General features: G+C 45.0%; 1 protein-coding gene across 1 annotated transcript in view; it reads left to right on the top strand.

Moving 5' to 3' along the window:
* Positions 1-20,937, top strand: part of ephx2 (epoxide hydrolase 2, cytoplasmic) — a gene marked incomplete at its 5' end in the record, with an annotated part of 62,596 nt that overhangs the window by 37,787 nt on the left and 3,872 nt on the right. The window contains 11 exons of the mRNA XM_084333432.1: positions 71-149; positions 2,766-2,800; positions 5,207-5,233; positions 5,921-6,006; positions 6,245-6,356; positions 8,411-8,491; positions 9,956-9,986; positions 13,319-13,421; positions 14,698-14,767; positions 15,191-15,271; positions 15,423-15,481. Coding sequence (XP_084189558.1) covers positions 71-149; positions 2,766-2,800; positions 5,207-5,233; positions 5,921-6,006; positions 6,245-6,356; positions 8,411-8,491; positions 9,956-9,986; positions 13,319-13,421; positions 14,698-14,767; positions 15,191-15,271; positions 15,423-15,481 — 764 coding nt within the window. The remainder of the gene's footprint in view (positions 1-70; positions 150-2,765; positions 2,801-5,206; positions 5,234-5,920; positions 6,007-6,244; positions 6,357-8,410; positions 8,492-9,955; positions 9,987-13,318; positions 13,422-14,697; positions 14,768-15,190; positions 15,272-15,422; positions 15,482-20,937) is intronic.

Genomic DNA, 20,937 nt, shown 5'->3' with positions numbered 1-20,937 from the left:
CAAACCAGATATGAATCCTAAATATTCTGGAATATACAGTATAATCTGTTCCTCCTCTCCTCTCTCCTAGATTCCGGCCCTGGCAAATGCAGGCTTCAGGGTGTTGGCTCTGGACATGAAGGGATATGGAGAGACCTCAGCTCCCGAAGGTGAGAGAGGGAGAGAGAGAGAGACACACCAGCAACTGAGCATTGTCAGTGGTGTCAGCGGACTCATCCACAGCTAAGGAAATGCACTGTGCATTTCTTATTCCATCACAAAGCTCTTTAATCAAATCACCAGCCAGTATTTCAGTCATTCTGGTTGCTGTGCTATCTGAGGGGGATTTGCTTTTTTTTTGCCTTCAAACATGGTCTCCGTCACTTCAGTCATACATTATTTTATTATTTCTGCATCAGAGAATGGCTTCTCTTGTTTAGCCAACACCCATGCCACTCTGAGTGAGGACTCGGTTGCTTTTTCTCGTTGTGACATAGACTTGCAGCTTGATGACTATTTCATTCCATTTATTTTTGTGGTTCTTAGCGCTGAATTTTGAGGAAAGGTTGCATTCAAATAACTGTTGTTTCATAGTGGCGTTTCAAATTGCCACTCTTCACAACAGCTACCGTTTCTTGGCATATTAGGCACATTGGTGTGCTGGTTGGAGGGAGGATGAACGCATATATTTCAGTAGGGATGGGAATTGATAGGATTTTATCGATACGATTCCATTATCGATTCTGCTTATCGATTCGATTCTTTATCGATTCCCTTATCGATACCTGATCAATTTATAATTGAAATAAATAAATTGGAAATGCAACAGAACTACATTTACATTTAGTCATTTAGCTGACGCTTTTATCCAAAGCGACTTACAAGTTCTGTACGACAAGCCATCAGGAAGGGCACAACTCTATCAGCTGAGCTGGCTACATGCTAACGCTAACTTTATTGCGCAACTGTAGGAAAAACCTGGCAGCGATAAGGGAATCGAAAGTCACAGGAGCCACACGGTTCCAGGCATCGGCCAATTAGGAATTTGATTCCCATCCCTATCTTTCAGTCCATTCACCTTTGAATTGCTGATTTTCACCGTCGACTTTTCTTTTACTGGCCATCTTTGAACATGCCATATTTTTCTACTAGCTGCCTGCTGGCTAAACTAGGCTAATAGCTACAGTACCTGCAGATTATACTACCATGTAGTAGATGCACTGTCAATACTCGCTCTGACTCGGACCCCTTGAAAAAGACAACATGCATTCCGTGAAGACCCGCCCTACTCTGATTCGCAGACTGTGGGTGGGGGACAAAAACGCTGATGGAACGCTGGATTTGATTGGACCAAGCAGAGTAGACAGACACACAGACGGTGAAGCAGTTGGACATGCAGAGCACTGTTTGCAGAGGAGATAGCGGAGAATTCTGACTCGTTGCATTGTGGCGATGTCTCGCAGGTAATACAGATAATACATATGAAAAGTATAATTTGCTCAGAGTCCAGAGACAGTTGTGGTTCGGTCTGGATCCGGACGGGAGTCCGGACATGGAGGATGCCCGCTTTAGGATCTTGTTGAGCCAATTTACCCTCCACAAACACACACAAACCCCTCCATCATGTAGTTCTCTCCACATGCACCTCTCTCTATTCTCTGTTAAGCGCGAGCAGCAGGTGTTTGTCTGAGAGCCGAATATGCGGAACGCAATGGAGTAGATCGAAAAACTATAGGAAATATAGAAATAGATGCGTTCATTAGAGAAAACAAATTTCAATAATCTATGCCTAATCTATTCTATGCGTACTGCCAGCCAGCCTTCACGCAATGGAGAGATACACTTAAAATGTTGACGGAGAGAACATAATCTCCCGTTCTTTCACACAAAAATAATACAGCCGGACTATCTAACAATAATTAACATATTTACAAGTCGGATTAAGTTTTATAAATAAGGAGACTGACTAAAAATGGCCAATATCTCAATTTTGACCTATTTCTGAATTGAGCGACATTTAGCCATTTTCTGAGAAATCGTGAGCTCTTTAACCAGGCTGGTTAGAGGGTGCAGAGTCCCATATGGTGAGCTCCATAACCAGGCTGGTTAGAGGGTGCAGTCCCATATCGTGAGCTCCATAACCAGGCTGGTTAGAGCGTGCAGAGTCCCTCATTGTGAGCTCCATAACCAGGCTGGTTAGAGGGTGCAGAGTCCCACATCGTGAGCTCCATAACCAGGCTGGTTAGAGGGTGCAGAGTCTAACATCGTGAGCTCCATAACCAGGCTGGTTAGAGGGTGCAGAGTCCCATATGGTGAGCTCCATAACTTTTTTTTTTTTTTTTTTTTTTTATCTTTATTTATTATTTATTATGTAAATAAATACAAACAATATAAAATCAAAACAAATCATTGATCTCAAGAAATTCAATGTAAAAAAATAAACAAACAAAACTCAATTTACATGTTCGAAAAGGAGTAGGAAGAAGTATACACTTTTAATCCTACCCCTTTTCCACTACTCAAATGAGTGTACTAATTTAAAACCTTACAAAACAAATAAATATATATATATATATATATATATATATATATATATATATATATATATGCAAAACAAAAATGATATATGTAAAACATGAAAGAAATAAAATAAAAATGTAAACACCCGTGAATGTCAAATCCCTTCCTCATCCCTGTACCTCGTGAACATAATTTCCTTATAATTCAGTTTGAATTGTCTCATATTTGGACAATTGCCATTGTCTCTTGGTGTTTTCTCTCCACAGATGCAGAGGAATACTCTCAACAACAACTCTGCCTGGTAGGACACACACACACATACATATACACATACACACACACACACATACCCAAACAAGCATTATTTAATTAAGCATTACATCACGCGTCAGAGTGTGTTATAGAAATTAGATCAGGCCTATTGATTGATTGATTGAAAAGTTTATTAACAGATTGCAGAATGGGTACAGTACAGCTCAATACATTTGTTAAGGGGATGCAGACCAGAGAAAGACTTTCATCTTGTTTACATCAGGGTCCCCCATTTTCAATTCATCATAACATATATGACATACATGACATACAGATAGACAGTATTGCTACATCTATACATTTATGACATTTCAGATTTGCAAATACAGTACTGTTTGTGATACAAAAAGTGTCCAGAAAAAGATTGTATATACAGTTGACGTAGAAACTGTACATTGGAGGAGGTTGGGTGGGTGGGGTGGGGTTGGGTGGGTGGGGGCTGTACATTGGAGGTGGGGGGGGGGGGTACACTGTACATTGGAATACTGACAAAGCCATACTTGGTCATTTACTGTACAACTGGGTTAGGACATTTGTAGGGGCCAGTTTCGAATTGCAGTCTCCCGTAGGTGTTCTTTGAGAGTGTTTTTGAAAGTGGGTAGTGATTCACATTCCTTTACAGCTTTGGGTAGGGCGTTCCACATTGATGTGGCATAATTGCAAAACGTGTTTAGTCCCTTGTTTGAGCCGAATCTGGGTTTAACATGATTTGTGGAGCTCCCTCTGGTGTTGTGATCGTGGTATTCACTGACCTTTGGGAAGTATTTTGACATGTACATGGGTACCTTGGTCGTGTAGTGTATCTTGTAGACCAGGCCTATTGCAAGTTGCTGTACTCTGTTGTCTACTCTAAGCCATCCTAGGTTGTCAAAGTGGGCAGGGGTGAGGTGGGTTCTAGGAGTCAGGTCAAGCAGTAGTCTGACTAGCTTGTTTTGAGATGTTTGTCATTTGTTTTTAGTGCCTTTGAGGTGCTTTGGTACCATGAGGTGCAAGCATAGTCGTAGTACCCTTGAATGAGTGCTCCTGCCAGAGTCTTCAGGGTATTTTTGTTTACCAGAGAGGAGATCCAGTACAAGAATCGAGTTCGTTGGTTGACTTTTTTTATTACATTGGATGCCATTTTGTCACAGGAAAGATTAGTCTCTAGGATGGAACCCAGGTAGGTAATTTCATCTTTCCTTGTGACAATATTGTCACCCACTGTAACCGAGAAGCCGTCGGTCTTGCTGAGTTTGTTATTTGAACCGAAGAGAATGGACTCTGTTTTGCCCATGTGTAATGATAGTTTGTTGTCGGTGAGCCATATGCAGATTTTGCCTAGTTCCGAGCTGAGGGCTTTTTCAACCTGTAACTTGTTCTTGTCAGAGACCAGCAGGGCTGAGTCGTCCGCAAACAGGAACAAGTTGCAGTCACAAGCTGACGACATGTCATTTGCATAAATTAGGAATAGTAGCGGTCCTAGTATGCTTCCTTGTGGAACACCACAGCTCACTGTGAGGGGGGGGATAGGGTACCGTTTACCTCCACCATCTGTTCTCTCCCCTCCAGGTAGGATTGTATCCAGCTCACTGATAGACTATCAAAACCAATTGCTTTTAGCTTGTCAATCAGAATGGTGTGATTGACAGTGTCGAAGGCCTTTTGTAGGTCCAGCATGACCATGCCGCAGTATTTGCCCACGTCCACCTCTTGTTTGATGTGGTTGTTCAAATAGAGATGGTAGATAGAGTTTGGAATCAGGGCTGGTGGTCTATCGCCCTGCTCTAAAGATAAACTCTAAGCTTAACCGACTTCGAAAGAGGGCCTAAGCATAACCAGTTAGAAACAAGGCGGACATTAATAAAATGTTCAATCAATCATTCCAATAACACACGCTCACTTCATTCTTAGATGGCATGCACCTCTGAGCTGCTTCAAAGCATGCAGTCTAACAGTGAAGTGAGTGTGTTATTGGATTGATTGATTGCTTGAACATTTTATTAACCGTGAAATGGGTGTCCTTTTGACGAATGGCATCTAACTATAGACTTCCCGCGATTTATATTTTGTTCCACAATGAGTCATGACCAACCAATTACATAATCCAACATTGTGTAAGAAACGAACATGTTCCACGTGACAGAATCGTTTTTGAATGAGTCGTTATGACGCTATCAACACATCCATTCGTAAATATTATTGTCCGCCATCTTGGTTTCGTTGCTAAAAACTCGAACTGGCGGAGTGATTGTAATTCAGTTGTGGGGGCGGGTTCTGGGATCACAAGCGTGTGTTATGATAAATAACAACGTATAACTTGACTGTTTCAGCCAATCAGAATCAAGAAATGTGCATGCCATTGTATAAGATTGAATTCATTACACATTATTCATGAATGTTGTTTTGTGTTTTTCAGGATCTTATAACTTTCTTGGACAGAATGGTGAGTCGGACTGAACTGCTACTCTTTATGGAGATCCTGAATGGAGGTTGATAGATACAGTATCTCTCTCTCTCTCTCTCTCTCTCTCTCTCTCTCTCTGTCTCTGTCTCTCTATATCTCTCTATTTCTCTTTATCTCTCTCTGTCTCTCTCTCTGTCTCTCCATCTCTCTCTGTCTCTCCATCTCTCTCTATCTCTGTCCCTTTCTCTCTCTGTCTCTATTTCTCTCTACCTCTCTCTGTCTCTCTATCTCTCCATCTCTCTCTGTCTCTCGGTCTCTATCTCGGTCTCTCTGTCTCTTTCTCTCTCTACCTCTGTCTCTCTACCTCTCTCTGTCTCTATTTCTCTCTACCTCTCTCTGTCTCTATCTCTCCATCTCTCTCTGTCTCTCGGTCTCTATCTCGGTCTCTCTGTCTCTTTCTCTCTCTACCTCTGTCTCTCTACCTCTCTCTCGGTCTCTATTTCTCTCTATCTCTGTCTCTCTATCTCTCCATCTCTCTCTGTCTCTCGGTCTCTATCTCGGTCTTTCTGTCTCTTTCTCTCTCTACCTCTGTCTCTCTCTCTATATATATATATATATATATATTTCTGTGTCTCTCTATCTCTTTGTCTCTCTCTCTATATATATATATCTCTGTCTCTATTTCTCTATCTCTCTCTGTCTCTCTCGGTGTCTCTCTCTCTCCAGTCCATTCCTCAGGTGATCTTGGCAGGTCATGATTGGGGTGGTGCTCTGGTGTGGAACATGGCCCAATGCTTTCCTGAGCGAGTCAGGTACACACACACACACACATGTACACACATACACATATTATGTACACACACAGAATACACACAGAAAATACACACTTTGTTTTTGAATATGTCAATACGTTTCAAACCAGATATGAATCAACACTAGTCAACACTCATCTCTACATCATGCTCACCACTCCTCTCTATGTGTGTATATCTGTGTGTGTGTGTATATCTGTGTGTTTATGTGTGTATATCTGTGTGTGTTTATGTGCAGGGCGGTAGCATCACTCAACACTCCCCTCTTCCCTGTCGATCCTTCCTCTCCTCCCATGGAGAAGCTCAAGTCTCTGCCCATATTCGACTATCAGATCTACTTCCAGAAGCCTGTAAGTCAGTGTGTGTGAGAGGGAGAGAGAGGGAGACAGAGGGAGAGAGAGAGAGAGAGAAAGTGTGTGTGTGTGAGAGATAGAGAATAACTTAGTTTTATATAGCGCCTTTCAGAAGACCCAAGGTCGCTTTACATAAGGGGAAAAAAATAACAAAAGTAACAAACATACTAGTGGACAGACACAACATACAAAGTGAGAAATTAGGGGTTAAAGGCCAAGTTGAAGAGGTGGGTTTCGAGGAGTTTTTTGAATGAGTCCAGAGTTGGGGCGTTGTGGAGTTCTGCTGGGAGGGAGTTCCAGAGGGTGGGAGCTGCCACACTGAAAGCTCTGTCCCTGAAGGTCTGCAGTCTGGTTCGGGGAATGGAGAGCTGACCAGTGTCCGAGGATAGCAGGAGAGAGACAGAGAGTGTGTGTGAGAGAGAGAGAAAGTGTGTGTGTGTGTGTGTGTTCAAGTTTCAAGTTTCTTTAATAGTTGTCATACAGAAGTACAGAATACTTTTATACAAAATGCTTCTTTCTGTTATGCTCCAGAGACTGTGCTAGACAAAAGATAAGTATGAAATAAAATAGTATAGCATGTAAAAATAGAAGTAAAAAATAGAAGTCACGTACGTAGACACAGTGTTCAGTATATACATATGTACAATGTTCAATGCAGTATGGTAACTGAGTTACCATACAATATACAATATACTATGCAATATACTAATATACAATATACTATATAGTGCAAAGCAGAAATGGGATGAGGTACAATTTAGGTACAATTTACAGTAAGGTGTACTGAGGTATGGGTTGTAGTGCAAATCCTTTACCAATCAATATAAAGTGTGTTTAGGTGTTCTAAAGTGTGGAGAGTGGGTGCTGCAGTGTGTTGTTTGTTTAAAGTGAGTGTGTGCGTGTGGATGTGTGTGTTGTGAGTGCATTTGATGGTTGTTGCATAGTGTTATTGTTCGTTGAGCAACCTGATGGCCTGGGGATAGAAGCTTCTTCTGCGTCTTTCTGTGCTTGCCATGAGACTCCGGTATCGCTTGCCTGACCGCAGCAGTTCAAAGAGGCTGTTGTTTAGGTGGCTGGAGTCCTTGATGATTCTCTTAGCCTTACCTCTGCACTGCTTGTTGTAAATGTTCTGGAGAGTGGGAAGCCCCCCTCCAATTGTGCGTTCGGCTGAACGTGCCACTCTCTGTAGTCTGCTACGGTCTTGTGCGGTGCTATTCCCAAACCAGGAGGTGATATTGCCAGTCAGGATGCTCTCTATTGTACATGAGTAGAAGTTCTTAAGGATCTTCTGACTGACTTGGAACTTCCTTAGGCGCCTGAGGAAGTAGAGGCGTTGTCGTGCCTTCTTCACAACACTGTCAATGTGTGTGGTCCATGTCAAGTCCTCGGATATGTGGACTCCGAGGTACTTGAAACTGTTCACTCTTTCAACCGGTGCCCCGTCGATGCTGAGGGGGCTGTAGTCCCTGACCCCCGACCTCCTAAAGTCCACAATAATCTCCTTTGTTTTGCTGACGTTCAGGGAGAGGCTGTTCTCCTGGCACCATCCCGCCAGGACCTTGACCTCTTCCAGGTAGGCCCTCTCGTCGTTTGCAGAGATCAGGCCCACCACTACTGTGTCGTCAGCAAATTTGATGATTGTGTTGCTGTTCCGCTGAGCCACACAGTCATGTGTGTACAGGGAGTAGAGGAGGGGACTCAGAACACAGCCCTGGCGGGCCCCTATGTTGAGGGTGATGGATGAGGAGGTGCAGTTGCCTGCTCTCACCACCTTGTGTGTGTGTGTGTGGTGTGTGTGTGTGCGTGTGCGTGTGCGTGTGTGTGTGTGTGTGTGTGTGTGTGTGTGTGTGTGTGTGTGTGTGTGTGTGTGTGTGTGTGTGTGTGTGTGTGTGTGTGTGTGTGTGTGTGTGTGTGTTAGAGAGATGGAGAGATGGAGAGATGGAGAGATGGAGAGAGAGAGACTGTGTGTGTTAAGTAAGATACTATATCAGGCTTGGATGCACATTGTCCATCTGGTTCTGTCTAGAGATATAGAACTGTGTGTGTGTCAGGGCGTGGCAGAGGCAGAGCTGGAGGAGGACTTGGAGAGGACATTTAAGATCTTCTTCTTTGGTTCAACTTCCGCAGACCAGGTTAGTGGACTCACTCACTCACTCAACTCACTCATTCTTTAACCAGAGACAGTTTATATAATGAGATAGATCACTGTGGTAGTTTAACCAGAGATACTTGTGTATAATGTCCATCAGGGCACTAACTACCCAATAGTTCAAAGCTTCATTCATAACGTTGACATTCAAATTCTAAATCAACATTAGAAAAACACACTCGTACACACACACACACACACACACACACACTCATACACACACACACACACACTCATACACTTTAATATTTTATTTGGTTCCACAAATTATATTACATAAACAGGGAATCAAATGTATTGGGGCCAAGCAGCACTGAACACTTAAGGGTACACATAGCACCTCCTTCTCCACGTGGCTAAGCTGCCAATAATAGCTGAGACAGAGCAATATTTGGCAATTTGTTTGGCTTTTCTTTTAGACATTGCAGCAATTCTCAGACCGGTCATGGTGCATTTGTGTACATGGCCAAGACTTCCGAACACAAGTACACTATATCTACACCTATACCCAAGGTCAGCCATCACACTGAGCAGTGGTTGGTATTTGATATACTTGTCCCGGAAGGCCTGGTCCATGTACAGGTCAAAGGTACAGCCTACTTCTATGACCAGCACCTCTCCGTGGCTGGTGTCAACAAAAACAACGTCCGGTGTATTGGGTATGTTAGCAAAAACATTGTTGGTAAGGCCAAACCACTCTGGTTTCACTCTGGCATGTTTGTACATTGCTGCACTAGATGGTGATATGTTCCGTACCACATCAGACACAATGTCCACAATACGGTCATGACGAGCGATGTACTGTACAGGTGTTTGTATGCATTACATCCGTTTGTTATGTGTGCAATGGATTCTAGGTGTTGTGAATCCTGATGGTTTAAACAGAATGGACTGTGAGTTTGAGGATACCAAGTGGACAGATTGTATTGAGTGGATAATACCTGCAGTCTTGCTTTGATGGTAAATTTTAAAACATCCTCACCAACAGCGGCGTTCTTATACACTGAGTGTGAGACTGAGTGGTCAGCAAACTCCAAACAAGCTAGCTTTCCCTGTAGTCTGAGTCCACACCAGTGCACACACACACACACCCACACACTCATACACGCACACACACACACACACCCACACACACACACACACACACCCACACACACACACACACACACACACACACACACACACACACACACACACACACACCCACACACTCATACACACACACCCCCCCACACACACACACACACACCCACACACACACACACATACACACACATACACACACAGGTGCACGCACCCACACACTCATACACACACTCACACACACACACACACACACACACACAGACGCATTAACTTACACATGTAGTACACACAAATACACACTTACATGTACTTATACAGACAAACATACACACTTGTAATTCTGTGACTGTATTCCTCTCAGGCTGTCAGCACTTCAGGGGTCTGTGCCAGAGGTGAGACACAGAGACACACCTCTCTCACCTCTCTTCTCACCTCTCACCTCACCTCTCACCTCATCTCTCACCTCATCTCTCATCTCTCACCTCTCATCTCTCACCTCATCTCTCACCTCTCACCTCTCATCTCTCATCTCTCACCTCTCATCTCTCATCTCTCACCTCTCACCTCATCTCTCATCTCTCACCTCATCTCTCACCTCTCATCTCTCATCTCTCACCTCTCACCTCACCTCATCTCTCATCTCTCACCTCTCATCTCTCATCTCTCACCTCATCTCTCACCTCATCTCTCACCTCATCTCTCATCTCTCACCTCTCACCTCTCATCTCTCATCTCTCACCTCATCTCTCATCTCTCACCTCTCACCTCTCACCTCTCATCTCATCTCTCACCTCTCATCTCTCATCTCTCACCTCATCTCTCACCTCTCATCTCTCATCTCTCACCTCACCTCTCATCTCTCACCTCATCTCTCATCGCTCACCTCATCTCTCATCTCTCATCTCAAGTTCAAGTTCTTTAATAGTTGTCATACAGAAGTACAGAATACTTTCATACAAAATGCTTCTTACTGTTACGCTCCAGAGACTGTGCTAGACAAGATAGTATCAAATAACATAATATAGCATGTAATTTAGAAGAAGAAAAATGAGGTCACAGTGTTCGGTATAGACATATGTACAATGTTCTGAGTTACCATATAATATACAATACTATGCAGTGTACTAATGTACAGTACTATCTAGTGCAAAGCAGAAATGGGATGAGGTACAATTTTAGGTACAATTTACAGTAAGGTGTACGAGTTGTAGTGCAATCCTTCATCAATAAATATAAAGTGTGGGGAGTGGGTGCTACAGTGTGTTTGTTTAAAGTGGGTGTGTGCTATAAAGTGTGTGGAGTGGGTGCTACAGTGTGTTTGTTTAAAGTGAGTGTGTGCGTGTGGATGTGTGTGCTATGTGCGTTTGGTGGTTGTTGTTGTGTAGTGTTCATTCATTGTTCGTTTAGCAGCCTGATGGCCTGGGGATAGAAGCTTCTTCTGAGTCTTTCTGTGCTCGCCTTGAGACTCCGGTATCGCTTGCCTGACCGCAGCAGTTCAAAGAGGCAGTTGTTCGGGTGACTGGAGTCTTTAATGATTCTCTTAGCCTTGCCCTTGCAACGCTTGTTGTAAATGTTCTGGAGGGTGGGGAGCCCCCCTCCAATTGTGCGTTCGGCTGAACGTGTCACTCTTTGTAGTCTGCTTCGGTCTTGTGCAGACTACCTCACATCTCTCATCTCACCTCTCATCTCTCACCTCTCATCTCACCTCTCATCTCTCACCTCTCATCTCTCATCTCTCATCTCATCTTTCACCTCATCTCTTATCTCTCACCTCTCACCTCATCTCTCATCTCACCTCTCATCTCATCTCTCACCCCTCACCTCTCACCCTCACCTCTCACTGTACTATATTCTGTAGCCACTAGGAGCCAGTGAAGGGGTGTGAGGTCAGTGTGTACTATATTCTGTAGCCACTAGGAGGCAGTGAAGCGGTGTGAGGTCAGTGTGTACTATATTCTGTAGCCACTAGGAGGCAGTGAACGGGTGTGAGGTCAGTGTGTACTGTATTCTGTAGCCACTAGGAGGCAGTGAAGGGGTGTGAGGTCAGTGTGTACTCTATTCTGTAGCCACTAGGAGGCAGTGAAGGGGTGTGAGGTCAGTGTGTACTCTATTCTGTAGCCACTAGGAGGCAGTGAAGGGGTGTGAGGTCAGTGTGTACTCTATTCTGTAGCCACTAGGAGGCAGTGAAGGGGTGTGAGGTCAGTGTGTACTGTATTCTGTAGCCACTAGGAGGCAGTGAAGGGGTGTGAGGTCAGTGTGTACTGTATTCTGTAGCCACTAGGAGGCAGTGAAGGGGTGTGAGGTCAGTGTGTACTGTATTCTGTAGCCACTAGGAGGCAGTGAAGGGGTGTGAGGTCAGTGTGTACTGTATTCTGTAGCCACTAGGAGGCAGTGAAGGGGTGTGAGGTCAGTGTGTACTGTATTCTGTAGCCACTAGGAGGCAGTGAAGGGGTGTGAGGACAGTGTGTACTATATTCTGTAGCCACTAGGAGGCAGTGAACGGGTGTGAGGTCAGTGTGTACTGTATTCTGTAGCCACTAGGAGGCAGTGAAGGGTGTGAGGTAGGGGTGGACGGTATAAACGGTATACGGTATAAACGGTATGAATTTGCTCTACGGTATGGATTTCGACTATACCGTGTAACCGGTAGGGCAGCTCTAAAATAGCAATGACGTCATGTAACCACAGCGCGACTATTTCACTCGCATTTGCCCCTAAAAATAGATAGAATTAGTCATAGATAATAGATATGTGCGAACTGGAAAAAGTTATTTAGGAGGCTTCGCGCAGTGGGCGTGCCAGCCCCTACCGCACGCATGTAAACACGGGTCTAGTAGTCTAGTGGGACGGGACACGACACGGGAGGACGGCGGCGTCTCCCTGAGCTAACGTTAGCTTAGCTACCGTTACAAAATGACCCAGTCAACTATTCACTTTTAGTTTAATACATGATGAGGCATTGTCTAACCGAACGGTATCTAGTCGGCCAGCTACCGATAGCTCCTGACATCAACAAACGCTCCACAAAGTCTAGTAGAGACGTGTGTGCTACCGGTTAGCTGTTAGCTCACGTTAACGCAAGTTAGTTCACCGTTCAAAACGAAATGTCCCATTGAACTAAATAATTCACTGAGGCGTTGTATTAACGTTATATATCCGGCTAGCAGTAGCTACAGATAGCTCCTGATATCAATGTCTTATAACACTGATTCGATGCGTATTCGAGCTGAGGGCTTGCTGAGCACAGTTAAGTAACGTTATGCCAATAGGGTCCAGGTGCAGCGCCGGCGAATCCTGGCCGTAGCTCTGCTCGAGGCTACTCGAGTATAGGTCCAGGTGCAGCTCCGGAGAATCCTGGCCGTAGCTGGAGGCTACTAGAGTACACACAGACAGTGGAGCTTGTTGCGTGGTGGCGATGTCTTGCAGATAATACAAGTACAAGTCTAATTATATAATATATATATTTTATAAAAATAAAAAAAAATTATATAAAATAAAAAAAAAAATTATCAAAAACGATGATACCGTGATATATACCGTTACCGTCTATGCTTCAAATTATACCGTGATATACATTTTAGACCATACCGTCCACCCCTAGTGTGAGGTCAGTGTGTACTGTATTCTGTAGCCACTAGGAACCACAGATCAGCTGTCTAGTTGCTGAATCTGTGGTAAATGTGTTTGTGTGTTAAAAAGACGTTGTGTTTGTGTTGTCCTGTAGGCGGCCTGTTCGTGGGCCTTCCACAGGAAATAGCCAGGAGTCACATCCTGTCTGATGCTGCACTGCAATACTATGTCAGTCGTTACAGAGAGGGAGGCTTCAGGTACACACACACACACACACACACACACACACACACACACACACACACACACACACACACACACACACACACACACACACACACACACACACATTGTAAATACTTTATTTGATTCAATGTATTTGTATAGAATACCATGTCTCAATGGGCTTCACAGACCAGAACAACAACCAGCCTATGAAGATGAGCAAAATACTGTGCATAACACAGTTTTCAAATATTCAAATATTAATTGATGAAGGACTTTGTAGTAGGGCTGCATGATTCTTGCTAAAATGTGAATCACGATTTTTCTCTCAAAGAATTGAGCTCACGATTCTCTCACACGATTCTTGTTTTTTCAATAAAATCATTTATTGCACTCTTTCTTAAACTTAAACATAACATATGAAAGTGCTCGACTTAAACTTAAAAGTATCTTGTAACATACAAAATAACTCTAATAACAAATTTTTTTTATGCAATAGAAAATCGTCATAATTTAGAAATAAGATTGCATAGGTCTATGAATCGATTAATCATGCAGCCCTACTTTGTAGCATGTTGTAGTAGGGAGGGAGACAGGAAGCCAGTGGAGGTTCAGGACTGAGGTGATTGGATGGGAGACAGAAAGCCAGTGGAGGTTCAGGACTGAGGTGATTGGATGGGAGACAGAAAGCCAGTGGAGGTTCAGGACTGAGGTGATTGGATGGGAGACAGGAAGCCAGTGGAGGTTCAGGACTGAGGTGATTGGATGGGAGACAGGAAGCCAGTGGAGGTTCAGGACTGAGGTGATCGGATGGGAGACAGAAAGCCAGTGGAGGTTCAGGACTGAGGTGATTGGATGGGAGACAGAAAGCCAGTGGAGGGTCAGGACTGAGGTGATTGGATGGGAGACAGAAAGCCAGTGGAGGTTCAGGACTGAGGTGATTGGATGGGAGACAGAAAGCCAGTGGAGGTTCAGGAGGACTGAGGTGATGTGGTGCCAGGATGTCCAGTAGAAGCCTTGCAGCCTAGATGTAGATAATAGATGATAGATAATAGATTATATATATAATAGATAATAGATGATTTATAATAGATAATAGTTAATACATAACAGATAACAGATGATATATAATAGTTAATATATAATAGATGACAGATAATAGATAATACAAGGAGATAATACAGAACATTGCAAAAAGATAATCGGCATAAAAAAAGAAGAATCCAAGTCAGACACACTGAGTGAGAGAGACAGGTTAACAGACAGTTTAACAGGTTAACAGACAGGTTAACAGACTGTTGTCCGCAGGGGTCCGTTGAACTGGTACCGTAACGTCGAAAGGAACTGGAGCTGGCTGTGTTCTCGTCCCCGGGGAAAGGTTTGTTACGACACATACACACACACACACACACAGACCATTCATTATTTACACAGAGGAGTATACAGGAAGTGATTTTACACCTAAGCCGAAATAGTGACTGTCTCTCTCTCTCTCTCTCTGTGTCTCTCTCTCTTTGTCTCTCTCTCTGTGTATCTCTGTCTCTCTCTTTGGCTCTCTCTCTCTTTGTCTCTCTCTCTCTTTGTCTCTTTCTCTGTGTATCTCTGTCTCTCTCTGTCTCTGTCTCTCTCTTTGTCTCTCTCTGTGTCTGTGTCTCATCTCTCTGTCTCTCTCTCTTTGTCTCTTATCTGTCTCTATTTCTCTCTCTCTCCCCCTCCCTCTCTCTCTGTCTACCCCCTCTCTCTCTCTCCCCCCTCCCTCTCTCTCTCCCCCCTCCCTCTCTCTCTCCCCCCCTCTCTCTAGTTGTTGATGCCTGCTCTGATGGTGACTGCAGGTAAAGACCCAGTCTTGCTGCCTGTGTTCACACACGGCATGGAGAAGATGGTGAGAATACACACGCTCTCACACACACACACACACTTGTACCCTGTGCAATGACAAAGTACACTTAAATCTAATCTAGTAGGTACTTTGGCCACATGGCCCAGTGACCTATGTGTGAACGTTCACGTCATCAGACGCTCCCTTCTTCCAGATCCCCAACCTGACGAGAGGACACATCGAGGAGTGTGGACACTGGATCCAGATGGAGAGGTGAGTGTGTGTTACCCAACATCTACACTCTGCTATAAATATACACAGCCACATTTACATTTACATTTAGTCATTTAGCTGACGCTTTTATCCAAAGCGACAAGTCATCAGGAAGGGCACAACTCTATCTGAGAGAGAGAGAGAGAGAGAGAGTGAGAGGACGCTGGCGCTGCTTGCTGCCGCTTCTCACTGTCGGTTGAGTTTTAATGTTAATTCTTTTATTGTTTTATTGTCGTTTTTAAACCTATCTTGATCACTTTTTTTAAAAACTCCTACTGCTACCTGTGGAGCCAGCCATTTTTAGCCTCTAGCTTTTAGCTTCTTAGCCTCCCTCTGGAACCTGTTAAACTCTCTGTTTTTCCGGTCACAGAGTGGTTTGCCTACCTGCCGGCGTGCTTCTTTTTTTCTCTACACCGACCATCCCGGTGTTGTCGCCGAACTCAAGCGGCATCATCTATCACCCGCCAGGCTGCCACAGCTTCCCACCTCCGTACGAGTGCTTCATGGCTAGAAGCTAGCGTCATGATCGGCTCTTCCTCCTTCGGAATGCGGCTATATTCCATCTCGCAGCTGCTGCGACTCAACTGCACACATATTCCAACCTGCCTTCCAACCATCAAACAACTGAAACTCCTTCCCCGGCCCCAGTACTTCCACAGGAGTGCCCAGAGGAAAGTTGTTTACACGCAGCAACAGCAGCACGGAGCCCCATTGCTTGGTCAGTCAATCCCCACTGTCGCAGTGGTGCGACGTCATCAGAGCGCTCCCTCTCTGCAGCCTTGTAGCTCCGTGAACATTACGAGCACTAGGTGGCACAGAAAACACAGAGTGGATTCCAGTGTTTTACGGCCCCTCCAAAAACACACAACACCGTCCACTGTTAAAATAGAACTTTTAAACGTTCGATCCCTCACATCAAATTCCTGCTCCATCCATGAGCACATTCTGGACAGAGGGATAGACGTAATGTGTCTTTGTGAGACTTGGCATCAGCCAGGGACCTACTCTGTCCTGAATGAAGCCTGCCCCCCCGGTTACACCTACCTAGAGAAAGCCCGCAGTACTGGGCGACGTGGCGGCGGTGTGGCCATTCTACATCGAGATGGAATAGAGCTGACCCCCCTCCCCCTCCCCCAGCCCTCCTCATTCGAATGCCTTGCTGCAAGGTGCAAACCCCCCTTCCCCATGACCATACTGGTCATCTACCGGCCACCCAAACCAAACCCAGCATTTATTCCCGAAATACATGACCTCCTAACCACCCTCTGTACTACATCTGCAAACATGATCATTCTCGGTGACATCAACATTCATGTTGACACCCCCTCATGCCACTCTGCTTCAGAGTTCCTACAAATGCTGGACAGTGTCAACCTGACACAGCACGTGCACGTCCCCACACATGACAGGGGGCACACACTTGACCTTGTGATTTCCGACCCTGCTGCCCCTATTAACAACTTGTGTGTATATGACCCAGGCATGTCGGATCACATGGCCGTTTCCATGGATATGCTGTTCCCCCCCCCCCCCCCCACCCATTCAAAGCCCAAGCGCCAGATATGTTTCAGAAACATAAAAAACATCAACCTGGATGCTCTGGCCTTGGATCTTCAACATCTTGCCCCTCCTGCCCTCTCCCCAGCCAGTGACTTGGTAGGCTATTACAACAAAGCCCTGAGTGGCCTCCTGGATGTTCACGCCCCCGTGAAATCCAAGATGGTCACCTTCTCACGCTCTGCCCCCTGGTACACCAGCGAGCTGAGGGAGATGAAGGTGGCTGGCCGTGTCCTTGAGCGACGCCTCACTGCGTCGGGACTCACCGTGCACAGAGAGGTCTACAGAGAGCACCAAAAGGCCTACTCCAAAGCCCTGAAGGACGCTCGGTCACGGTTCTACTCCAACATCATCAACAATAGCCCCGGCAATTCTAAACAGCTTTTTTCCACCATACACCACCTCCTCAAACCCCAAACCCAGGCACACAGAGAGACCACTGAGAAGCGATGTAATGACTTCATGTCATTTTTCACATCCAAGGTTGAGGGCATCCGCTCTCTCCTCCCCGGCTCCTCTTCCTCACCTGCTCCACCTGCTGTCTTACAGCCTGAAGTCTCCCAGCTCCTCCGCTGTTTCAGCGACACCACGCAGCGTAAGGTCGAGGCCATCATCGGGAGGATGAAGTCATCCACGTGTGCTCTGGATCCCCTCCCCACAGCCCTGGTGAAAGCCAACATCCGCACTATTGGTCCCCTCATGACCAGCACCATCAACCTCTGCTTGCAGGCTGGCCACGTTCCGCCTGCCCTCAAAACTGCCATCATCACCCCCCTCCTGAAGAAACCCACCCTGGACCCAGAGGCCCTCGTCAACTACCGGCCCATCTCCAACCTCCCGTTCCTTTACAAGGTGCTGGAGAAGGTTGTTGCGAAGCAGCTCCTAGCACACCTCGGAGACAACAACATCTTCGAGAAGTTCCAGTCTGGTTTCCGTTCCGCGCACAGTACAGAGACAGCCCTGGTCAGGGTAACCAACGATCTACTGATGGCGGCGGATGCGGGAACCCCATCCATTCTGGTCCTTCTCGACCTATCGGCAGCCTTCGACACGGTGGATCATCCCATTCTACTGGACTGTCTCCACTCCAATGTCGGACTCCGCGACCTAGCCCTTGGCTTATTCCAGTCCCTCTTGGCTGGTTGGACTGAGTGTGTCTCCCTCGGAGGCGCAACATCCTCCAACCACCCTGTCACCTGCGGTGTCCCCCAGGGATCCGTCCTCGGCCCCCTGCTGTTCACCCTGTACATGCTCCCCCTCGGCCGCATCATCGGCCGGCACGGTGTGTCCTTCCACTGCTACGCTGACGACACCCAGTTATATATCCGGATCACACCATCATCACCTTCATCACCCCCCACACTGACCACTTGCCTGGAGGAGACTAAGGTGTGGATGAACCACAGGTTTCTCCAGGTCAACAGTTCCAAAACACAAGCCATGCTGATCGGTACCCCACACCAGGTCCGGTCAACCACCATCACCACCATCTCCTTCTCCGGTCAGGACATTCCCCTTTCCACCCTTGTCACCAACTTGGGCGTGAAAATGGACCCCCACCTCACATATGATACACACATCAAACACCTCTGCAAGACTTCTTTCTTTCACCTCCGTAACATCACTAAACTCCGCCCCTCACTCACCCTGGCAGATTCGGAGAAACTCGTCCACGCTTTTGTTTCCTCCAGGCTGGACTATTGCAATGCACTCCTCATCGGGATTCCTAGCAAAAGCATTAAAAAACTGCAAACCATCCAGAATGTCGCTGCTAGGATCCTGATGAGGGTGCGCAAATATGATCACATCACCCCCACCCTCAGATCCCTTCACTGGCTCCCCGTGGAACACAGAATTGAGTTCAAGGTGTCCCTCCTCACTCACCAGTGCGTACATGGTGGTGCCCCTGCCTATCTCAAGGAACTCCTCACCCCCCAGTCCTCCTCACGTTCCCTCCGCTCCGGCACAGCCTACCTCCTCAAAGCCCCCAGGACTAAGCTGCACTACATGGGTGATCGCGCCTTCTGCTCCGCCGCACCCAGACTTTGGAATGCTCTCCCCATCCACCTGAGAGCACCACAATCCGTCGAGGTTTTTAAAAGGGGCCTAAAAACATTTCTTTTTAACAAGGCTTTTGCCTGAATTTTCTTTTACTTTTATTTTTTACTTCTATTCATTTTACTATTATTTTTATTTTATTTTACTCTTAGGTTCTTCCATTTCACTGGTTGTTAGTCTTTTTAATTGTTTTTATTCATTTTAAATTGTTTTATTCCTTTAACTTTTGTTTATCTCCTGTAAGCACTCTGAGATTCTCACGAATGTAGAGCGCGGTACAAATTTAATCCATTATTATTATTATTATTATTATTATTATTATCAGCTGAGTAACAATGTTCATCAAAGTATTGAGTGCTACAGTGTAGGTTAGTTTATTAGTACAAGTGCATGACAGTAAGGTTAGTTAAGGTTAGATTTTTTTTTTGTTATTATAATTTTTTTTACATACAAACACAGCCTCTGCTATAAAGATAGTTATATACAAACACAACCTCTGCTATAAAGATAGTTATATACAAACACAGCCTCTGCTATAAAGATAGTTATATATTTGAAATGTATTAGAAGGATAAACCCCTTGAGATACCCTATCTCGTTTTCGAGGGGGTCCTTAACATAGGATACAAAACATACAATACAATACAATACAATACAATACATAACAAAACAAAACACAGGACAACAAATACACTTATACACTGACAGACGCTCTCCCAAGCGCACCCCCACAATCCACACTGATTCCTCCCAAGAGGATCACCAATATATATATATATATACATGTTCCCTTATAAAACACATACAAAATTATAATTTGATCTGTAAACAACATGTAAGCCCTAACACAGTAAATCAATAACGGGTGCAAGTAGTCTGTAGATGAGTGAACAAAGATATCTTGAATAACCGGTAAGAAGTGAGAGATCTGAGTGAACTAGGCAGTTTGTTCCAATCAGCTGGTGCTTTATATTTAAAGGCAAGTCGACCAATAGCTTTGGTGGTTCGAGGTATAGTAAAGAAAGGATGATCCCTGTGTCTTAAATTATAAGTTGAACTATATGGTGTTAAGAACTGCTTTAGATAGGGGGGATAATTAAACTAAATACATTTGTAAACAAAAAGCAACCAATGAAAATGTCTTCTGAATTGGGGAGAAAGCCAGTTTAACGACTCAAACATAAGACAGTGATGGGTTCTATAAGGGCACCTCAATATAAATCTGCAAACACTATTATAAGTGACATTTAAAGGTCAACCTTCACGTTGTATTTTTGTTCAATAAACAATGTGGACTAGGCCAACAGTGACTTTCATGAAGAATGGAAAAAAAAAGTATTGAAATTGACCCAGTTTTAGCGTTTTTATCAAACATTTTGTCTGCCCAACACAATCACCACGCACGTGCATATTTTAATCAATGGTTCATAACGTGCGTGTGTAATCGAAATGATCGTCACAACAGGTGCAGGGCACCAGGGGGCTCACCAGGGGGCGCTGAGAGTCACACACAGCTAGTGGCAGGCACTGATATATGCTTGCTACTACTAGCCGAATGAAAATGTATCTGTTTCACCTAACACTATTGCTCCGTGATTATAGCCACCCATCTCTAAAGCCACAACCACGTTACCATATTTGTAATAATGTAAATCATTGTGTCGTTGTACACATATTGTGTTTATAACGTTAGTAGCTAACATAGCTTAGCTTGGTAGCTATTGTGCTAACAAAATATCCCGACATCCGGCTCGCTGGCCGGCATGAACGGCCAACCCAAAATGGTTCTCTCCTCTCTGTACACCCCGTCCCCACGGGTACCCTGCCGGGGGGCCCATGGA

This window comes from Notolepis coatsorum (genome assembly GCF_963971535.1).
Source record: "Notolepis coatsorum genome assembly, chromosome: 1".
Taxonomy (NCBI): Eukaryota; Metazoa; Chordata; class Actinopteri; order Aulopiformes; family Paralepididae; genus Notolepis; species Notolepis coatsorum.
The sequence above is the reverse complement of the archived record's forward strand: the minus strand, read 5'-3'. Positions and strand labels throughout refer to the sequence as shown.